This window comes from Protomyctophum parallelum (genome assembly GCF_964188405.1).
Source record: "Protomyctophum parallelum genome assembly, chromosome: 17".
In the NCBI taxonomy this organism is placed as follows: domain Eukaryota; kingdom Metazoa; phylum Chordata; class Actinopteri; order Myctophiformes; family Myctophidae; genus Protomyctophum; species Protomyctophum parallelum.
Window position 1 is genome coordinate 11,826,101 of NC_139719.1, and position 9,912 is coordinate 11,836,012.

Here is a 9,912-nt window from a genome sequence, read left to right on the forward strand (position 1 = left end):
TATGTTGTGTTATATTAATGTGAGGTGGTAACATGTTCCAAAATGATATTGATCGATACATAACTGTTTGTTTAAGGAGGTTCGTTTTTGGAGCAGGGAGTGATAAATGACCGAGGCTTGCAATTCTGGTGTTATGATTATGTCTGTCACTCGATTTTAATAACTGTTTGAAAAAGTAATCTGGTATTTGATTAGAAATTGTGTTTCTAACAAACATGAGGACACTGCAATGGAGTTTGTTTTTGACAGATAACCAGGACAGGCGTTTATGCATATATTCAATATTTGTGCGAGTAGAACAATGAAGTGCCAGTCTAGCAGCTCGGTTCTGAACAGTACATGACGCTCGTCATCTTTCAGGGCTACCGTGACATCTGCTGGCTGAAAACAGTCAACGCAGGGCTTAATAAAGGGCACTTTATGACAACTTAATTATTCATGCCATCAATATAAATTACATATCCATCCCATGAATTTCATGGGATGGATATGTATTTGTATTGATGCATATAATGTGTCATTTGCTCAATTAGTGAAATCCTATCCCCCACTACAGTGGTTCTCAAACGTTATTCTCTAGTCTATACAACCCTGAATGTAGGCTATACTGTAGGTCTGCCTATTTGGCCGTGCAGTGAATAGCATACATTCCTTAGCCATGTGTGTAGGTTCACACTGTCCACTCCACCACCAACAAAGACAATATAACACGTATCTGTGACTGTGTCTATGTGTGTGTGATCCAAATAAAGACACACTGACAGCAGCTGGCTGTGCGTAACAGCGCTGCCTGTGAAACCGGAGACAAACCTACAATTCCTCAAATCCCCCATGCAGGCAACAGACCCCTAAACGGTTCACCAGACCAGACAACTGTCAACCAGTCCAGACTCCACACACAGAATGCCCTGAAACATTCAGGTGTAACTGTATTCTCTGCGGTTCACTATGGTTGCTTTGTGCGTAAAAGGACACATATGTGTATTTACCGCGCTCTGTTTTGCGCTCTTCGCCGTGTTGGACGCGCAGTATGACGGCTATAATTTCAGGAATTTCCCAAAAGAAGAGCTCCTCGTGCCCCTCGATACCGCCTATGGACTGGCCGTGGACCAGTATGCGGCCGGGAACTGGACGGAATCCATCCGGCGCATGGAAGCAAGCTTGCGCTTGCGCCGGCTCCTGAGGGACAGTGTGAGATATTGTGCGCGCCACTGTAATAAGAGTTGTGAAGAAGAGGAGGGAGTCTCGTTCGAGGGAGACTGCTGGGCCGTGCGGGTTTACAGCAGTGTTCTGATGAAGGCGTCCTGTCTGAAGAGATGTAGGCAACACTTCCCTGTGCTGTCACTGCCTTACCCAGGGACAGAGGTTTTGGACGACTTTGATATTAAAAGGTCCCCTTATCGATATCTCTACTTCGCCTATGCCAAGGTAGGTTTCAAACACTAACCTAGTAAACAGTAGGCCTATTGTACTGTACTACAATGTTGAGGTATATGCCTACTTTTACTAAGCATTTAAACATTTCAGTACTTTTACTTATACTCCACTACATTTCAAAGGCAAATATAGTAGCCTATACTATTACTCCACTACAATTATTTGAAAACTTTAGTTACTACTTACTAGTAGTTACTTTCTAGATTTTGATTATTATTACTAACTTACATTAACCACTTCAGCCCTATACATTTAGATCATTTGAAAATAGCCGATCTACAAGCTCACAATGCGTCACTTGTATTAAATGGGATTTTTAAATGGGATATTCTGCATAATGAGTACTTTTACTTTTGGTACTTTTTGGATGCCAATACTTTTGTACTTTTACTCAAGTAGTCTACATTTTGAATTTCAGACTACTTACTTTGGATTATATTTCTATATTGCAGTATTGATACCTAAATCCCAGGCAGAGCATTACGAAGGCCTCTGGTTAATGATGAGACCTGTATACTTTGTTGACCGTGGTCATTCAGGGGTCCATATTTTGCCCCGATCCTTTGGCCAAAAATAATCTCTTTGCCTTCACATTTTAAACATTCCGACCTATTTTCGCAGAATGTGCGCACTGTACACCAATTATTATGACATGCACAGAGTACAGGGACAATAGGATTCATCTAAAAAAAATAATTACCAGTATGTGGTTAAAGCACTTGTGTCTTGTTTTGTCCTGTCAGCTAAATGACCTGCAGAAGGCTGTGCCGTGTGCCCACACGTACCTCCAGAAGAACCCTGCAGACCAGGAGATAAAACAGCTCATAGAGCACTACCACACCCAGTATGACCTGGATGGATACCTCACTGACCTGGAAGCACCACCATATGAGGTGAGAGGGAGAGAGAGGGCTATTGTGGAAGCTGTAATGGCCGTTTTTCACCTTCCAATGTCCAGGATATGGCAGAGTGATCCTACGTAGTGCACACAGAAAAAAACATATACAGTCGTTGTTCTAGCCCCGATACGGTCCCTCAAAAGTTCCCTAGAATGAGCGTAGGGACTGAGGGAACGTATCGGGGCTATCGTTGTTCCAGTTTGAGGGTATTTATTGAAAGAAGTGAGCCGTTGAATTGAATGAAACATACCAGTGATATTCAATAGAAATTCTCTGTTCTTCCCTTCTCTCTGTCTCTGGCTGCTGAGTGCTGGTAGGAACGGTGCGCTCCCCATTCCCTGTGTCTAGCCTCATCACTCCACCTGTGTCACCCTCTTGATGCACACCCAGTGCTGTCACCCTAAAGCCCCGCCACCAAGTGTTCTAGTAATAAGTTTAATAATAATGGCACCCTTCTAATGGATCCTATACACTTATGCTGTCACAGCCCACACAGCTCTAATAAAACCACGTACACCATTTATACTTAGATCACTGGTTCTCAAGGTGCATCCTTGAGGGGGTCCCCAGATAGCTAGGATTAGGAACCAAATTAATGCACTGTTACAGGACTGTGACTCTGAGGGCTGTATTTTGCGTGTCTTAAGTACCAGGTCTTATTCCCTAACTTGAGTAAACTAAAGACCTGGAGGTGTGGTCAATGCTCTTTGGCCACTCAGAATAGCCAAATGGCATTGATCACGCCTCCAGGTCTTTAGTTTACGCAAGTTAGGGAATAAGACCTGGACCTTAAGACACGCAAAATACAGCCCTGAGAGTGTACAAATGAAATTTGAATACCTGTGAATTACGGCCCCAAGTTATGATGAAAACTAGGTTTGACATGAGAGAGCTCATTCTCTGGAAGTCGATGCTTGTTATTTCCACAACACCAAAGCTCTTTAGGCATTTAGCAGACGCCTTTATACATAGAATAACACAAGGCAATACCTCAAATACATAGAAATAGTCATCTAGGATCAAAAGTAAACTAAGAACCTAACGTCCGTAGAATATCTGTACAATGAAACTGTAAGTATACACTATAAAATGCTATGTCTACATATATATGTACAACAATATCTTTTAGCCTTTAGGTTTAGGTTGTTGAGGCTGTACGGGCTGAGGTGGAGTCTGAAGAGGTGGGTTTTCAGACTACAGTGTTACTGATTTCCTTCCCAGATCACCTTCCTGAATGCAGTGAAACTCATTGGCTCTGAGGACTACAGCGGTGGTGTGGAATACATGGAGAAAGCTCTGAGGCAATCCCTCGAGGAGCATGCACTGTGTCAGGCCGAATGTGAGGTCACCGCTCGCCTGACACCGGCCAGCGACCTCTACTCTGTCTTGGCAGGTGAGTACGCACAGTAAAGATATGGTCTTCAAAGCTCACAATGTGTTGCATCGCAGGACGCAACTTTGTAGATAGATACAAGATTATGTTTGCTTCATTGCTTTAGTGCGCAAACATAATCTTGTCCTGAGCGTCTCTGGAGGGGGGGGGGGGGGGGGTAATTATGTGAATACAAAGAAATAATATGAGCCTTCCAAACATAACATAACATCTGCTATTTTCACAGATGCATATATTGGAGCGTTAAGGTGCAAGGTTGGATGCGAGGAGAAGCTGATGCCTAATGTCGGTGGCTACTTTGTGGAGAAATTCATAGCCACAATTTACCATTACCTACAATATGCTTATTATAAATGTAAGTATACCTTACAATGAGTGACAGCAGCTGAGCTAACTGAGATAATAATCTATCAATTTATTGCTCTTAATAATGCTCTCTAATATGCTTTCCAGTGCTAATCACACATACAATACAGCAGTGTTTTTCAACTTCATTGACTGGGGCCCAGTTTGGGTCATGATAATCTCTTAAACGGTCCCAGCCAAAGACCAACTTCAGTAGAGAAGTAACACATTTGGAGAGCAGAAACGGTTTCATAAACGCTCCAAGAGTACATTAAGCTCAGTTACACTTCACCACACTATGTTTTTGCTTGCGACAGAAACAACTCTAGAAGCAAATAAAGTGTTGCACAACAGTGGGGATGGGGACCATTTTAACTACATAGAGGGGATGGGGACCATTTGAACTACATAGTACAAGGATTAAAGTTCTCAGTCGTTACGACTGATTTCAGTCATTTGGATTCCGTAGAAGCCAGCATGTCTTCTACGGACGCATGTTACGCAGGGAATAATATAGCCTATCTACAAGCTCTCAATGTGCTTGTAAATACCAGTAGGCTAATTTCGTTTTTTATTTTTATTTTTTAAGATTAGAGCATTTTAAGTGGTCAAACTAGTTTAGAAGCATTTTCAATAAAACTTGGTCTCGGATATTTCATAAAAGCAAAGGTTAAAGCATCAGTCTGTAGTTTCTTCACCTAATTTGGCAGTATGTAGAACAGCCTAATTGTTGTTTAGGAAACAGTGCTAGTGTGGGGGCTGGGGCTCCTTTCACACTGTTTCACAAATCTCATAATAGGACTTGAGCTGAGCATACATTCCATGGCATGGCATTGTTATACATTGGTCATCATTAGTGTAAGGTTCAAGGTGGCAAGGGGGGGCATGTAAAAAGAAAACTGTCCCAGCAATTGGCAGGCACAGCGTGGAGGTTGCTACGGAGACAGACCGAAATCACTCGCTGTTGTCTGTGATGTAAAATATGTATAGCAGTCAGATACAGTAGAACAGTGCTGTTTGTCGTGTCTCTTTGAGCAGCAGATCGCGGCAGCAGTGCAGTTCCCTGTGCCTCCAGCTACCATCTGTTCCAACCAGAGGACCAGGTCATGACTAAAAACCTACAGTACTACCAGGCCTATGAGCAACAGTGGGGTCTAAACCCAAACCACTTCAAACCCAGAATGGTGAGAGGAAGTCCTGTATATTATGTACACATATGAATAGATCTATATATTATTAGAAGTGTACATACTGTATGGTATGGTCAGTATCATGGCAGTATCATTGTCATGGTCAGTATCATGGTCAGTGTACATTGTTGCATTGTGTCATGTGTCAGGCCTTTTGTAGGCTAAAAGGGACTTAAAATGTTTTGATAATTATCTGAGATGATTGAACAGTAGTGTGAATGTAATATCATACACACTGGCTATTAATTTGCGTCTATTTTAATAGGAAGCTGTTAAGTACCACAACCAGACAACCACATTGAGACAGATGCTAGCATCTGCTGAAAGCTACTTACTGCTGGATGACGAGGTAAGAGTACAACATTGGACTGTTAAAGACACTAGTTGTATACTGGCAGTCAGTGGTGGGAAAAGTAGCCTACTCACATGTTTTACTTAAGTAAAAGTATCAATACTGCAATATAGAACTACCCTGTTACAAGTAAAAGTCCGGCATTCAAAATGTACTTAAGGTACCACAAGTGTATTTTTGTACATAAATGCAGTACTTAGTTACTTTCCACAGTATACATAAACTGACTAGTACTGATACTTGATCCAATTACCAATAGTGTTGCACAATAACATGGTATTTCATGCAAATGCAAACTGTACAGTAATGATGACAGTTGCGTGGATACAACATAGTGTGTGTTATGTCAGGACAGGCATGCAGTACAGTAGGTATGGAGAGATGTGTACAAACAGTGTGGTTTGGTAGGAGAAGGCGAACAAAGGCAGACGTGTAAACTGGCGCAGGGCTTTCAATTTGTGTGGCAAGATAATAATAATCCCCAAATACAACTACAAATCATGTTTAAATGTTTGGATGTTTTTCCAGGATTTCTTTGGTCCAGAGGAAGCTGCGATGGGAGCCACAGAGTCCCCTGATGTTGAGTTTGAGGGTCCAGGAGACTACGAAGAGTCCATCTACTCTAAGTGGTCCCAGCCCAAAAACAAAGGAGACGCTGGGGATTCGGATACACGGATGACAGCAACGGGACCTTAAACTAATTCATGTGAAACTATTAGAGAGGCAGTACACCAGGAGGAAGAAACAAGGAGAAATGTCCTTCTTGAGCAGAATTGACAGTTGGTGTAACCATGTCATGATTTCTGGAGAAAGATGTTGTGGTTGAGTTATTCAACAATGCAATAGGCCCTGTACATTTATTTCCCAGAATGTGGCATTTCCTGTTCCGGAAACACATTTTGAAGGTGTTGTGTGTTTTCGGGCTCAAATCTGTTGCTTTGAGCCAATCAAATGAAGTTATGACAAACTGAGCTGGAAACAGGAAGAAATGCCGCCTTATCGAAAACGGAACTGCAGTCATGCACACACAAGAGCCGATTTGAGCGTTCCAAATCATTTACCAATGAGCTCCACTGATTTGGAGTGATGGCAGACATCTCTATTGGAATTTGGGAGAAATCATGAGATCTCTGCAAATCATGTTGAAACTAATCGGAGAGATCACAGTCCTAATGAGAGGAACATTTTCTCTCTCTTTTGTATGAATGTCAAGTGTTTGACTGGCCCCATCACTGATGGGAATTGGGAAGATTATATCTCCACTTCTGGTCAGACTTAATTAAATACGAGCTGTAGACATTATTTATGTTAGATAATATCACAATTTAAAGTCATAGTGTGTACAAATGTTTAATTAAACAATTTATTATCTTGATATTATCCGTCACTGGTATAAATTATGTATCACAAACACAATAACCATTCCACATTATAGATCTGTGTTTTGACATCTTCCCTAGAAACAAGCCCAAAGGGTGCGCACCAATATTCCTGAGGTGCTGGACAGGAGTGTGTGCCGTTAAGTGGCCCAGTGGATAAATCAGATGATATCCGTAGAATATAACTAGTAGAAGTGTGCTGGTTCAAACCCAACATACTCCTAGTAGGACAGTGCTGGTTCAAATCACCAACACCTAGACTAGATAGCAGTGTGTGCCGTTCGGATAGGATGATATCTGTAGAATACCTAGTAGAAGTGTGCCGGTTCAAACCCAACACACAGGAGTGGGTTGGAGCTGCTGCTGCTGCTGCTGCTACTGCTACTGTAGTAGTAGTAGTAGTAGTAGGAGACACTACTCGGAGCCACTACTTACTACTAGCTGGAACTTTTTACTTTGAAATGTTTTGTAGTTTCTGAGTGATTTCTGAGCCCACGGTCTCGGAGTGATTTTCGTCTTTTTTTTGATGAAAAACGGCATGCCATGGTATTCCGTCCGAGGCCATGGGAAAATCACTCCGACACGTTGAAAACCGCATTTCTCAGTAATAGTAATTTCCCACAATCAATCAATAACCTCAATCATGTTTCATCTGGGTGTACTGTACATACATAATGGAAATACATTGGTCTACTCAGGCTTATGTGAACACCCCAAACAGTGTTTAAGTTGCTCTATTCATTATTTAGATATTTGATATTGATTTTAGCTGCCCTGTCCCCTTCCTATACAAACCCACTGTAACTTCCAACTCTATTTGAACCATGATAGATTCATCGAAAACACACATCCTTATTTCTGGTGACTGATATTGTCCTTCTAATCACATAAGCCTGAGTAGATGACTAAATGACCTAAAGTTTTTTTGAAAGTGATATATTCCTTTAAAGTAAAACCCTCTATTCTTAAAACGGACAAGTTTGACTTGGAACCATAGATTGTAGAAAATAGCATAGGTTGGAACTGTCCCCCCCCCCCCCCTGCCCTGTAGGCATTGCTCATCATTGTTAAGCTATCCTAAACTTCTTAATCCTTTGTCATAACATACTTGCCTTCGAAGTTTCCCCAAGGAAATTACAAATTATTATTATTTACGTTTATTAGTAGTACATCCCAAGTGATCTGGAAACCCTCTGGTTAACATGGCGGTAAACATATTTTCTAAGGCATGACATGACAAAATGTAAGGTGTTGTGGATGGGTACATTTAAATAAAGAATTCCTGGCTTTCAATCCAATTCTGAATATTTATATTCATAATATCTGCTCAAAGCATACATACAGGACAGTTTTATACAAATACACATGGATGTGCATATTTCACATTTTACACTCATTGTTGGAGCATCGCTAAGCCTGCCAATAATCCACATAATGTGCTGGGGTTCAAGTTTTTACAAAAATAAAATAAAACAAACACAACTAACTAATACTTCTGGGATAAAATAAGCATTCAAAATGGACAGACTGAAACATGCAACGTTTGGTCAAATGTAATTCATATCAGTTCTAAACAGATATGCAGTGAGTGTTTGATAAACACTCACTGCAGCCTAGTATAGCCCATTCTGACCTGAGATCAGATTCATACGAGGTTTCCACTGGACACACACTGGTCTGATTAACCCATTCTGACCTGAGATGAGATTCTAAAAATGTCAGTCGCTCTTCGATTTTCAAAAAATAGCAGACCTACAAGCTCGTATCGCGCCACTCGGTGGCGCGATATGAGCTTGTAGATCTGCTATTTTTAAATAGCTAAAGCATAACATGATGCTGACACCAAAATGGGTGCCCGGTCAGAATGGTATAGACAGCGTTACGTTGGATGCCGTGACTAGCTGATGTAAAAACTCACAAGGCAATGTGACACACTGTGAGCGTGTAGATCTTCTGCGTTCACCTTCATGGAGAATAAATGAAGCATCATATACTGCTGTCTGCTTTAGACACACAATGAAGGTAGCAAACAAAAACTAAACAATAGAACATCCTGAGAGGTGGTTTTGTGGCAGTGGTAATAGCTTACCAGTGAAATCAGCGTATCTTTCTTACCTCTGGGAATGCACAGGAGTTTAAACATGAACAAGGAAAGGCCAATAATTTGATGTTCTGGGGGCAACTGCAACATACAGTACAAGGGTTCACAGAAAGTAATTCATAAGTTTTGATTATTACAAAATCCTCAGTCTACTCCTGCCACAAACTTTGTACAATTCAACAGTTATTTTTGTTATACCAATACATTTTTGAGTTAGTCAAATGTATTATTGGCACGAGAACAAAATTGGGGAGATAAAAGAAAAAGTAATAATCACAAAAAAATATTTTGTCACCCTCTCTAGAACTCTCAATCACCAGTATCCATGTGATTTTGTTGGGCACGGTATTTTTCATTTTTGGGTGAGAGTGAATGTGCATGCGCTATACCGCCCCTTTGTCGAATAAAGAACAATAATGGCATTTTCTAAACTAAACATTCAAAAAAGCAAAGCATAAAACAAGGACCTGAGCCACAGTATAGGCTCAGGCTCAGTAAAGATAAAGGCATTTATATTAGGCAATATATGAAATGCTTTTTTATGTACTAGTATATCGTATAATATAAGTATTTACATTTGCAATATAATACTGCCCACCTCCTGCGTTAAGTAGGCTACTCTCAACCATGTTGAGTTCATCCATTCACGTTAGTAAAAAGTCTGCATTCGTACAATTTGTCATCACAGACCGGCGGTAAATGTAAAGCCTGATTTATACCTGGTTGCGCTCAGGTGTCCTAGTTTATACAGTCATACTGTAACCGTATATAAATCGGGGCTTAATGCACTGGCTCTCCCAGGAGGAGCATTCATTC

General features: G+C 41.0%; 1 protein-coding gene across 1 annotated transcript; it reads left to right on the plus strand.

Annotated features, from left to right (window-relative positions):
• Nucleotides 1-948: 948 nt before the first annotated feature.
• On the plus strand, nucleotides 949-6,900 carry LOC310874600 (endoplasmic reticulum protein SC65-like; the record flags this gene model as incomplete). Its single annotated transcript, XM_083787459.1, has 7 exons — nucleotides 949-1,428; nucleotides 2,181-2,330; nucleotides 3,558-3,729; nucleotides 3,956-4,084; nucleotides 5,113-5,258; nucleotides 5,530-5,613; nucleotides 6,145-6,900. The coding sequence occupies 7 exons, from the start codon at nucleotides 949-951 to the stop codon at nucleotides 6,310-6,312; spliced, it is 1,329 nt and encodes a 442-aa protein (XP_083643585.1). The 3' UTR covers nucleotides 6,313-6,900.
• Nucleotides 6,901-9,912: the final 3,012 nt, after the last annotated feature.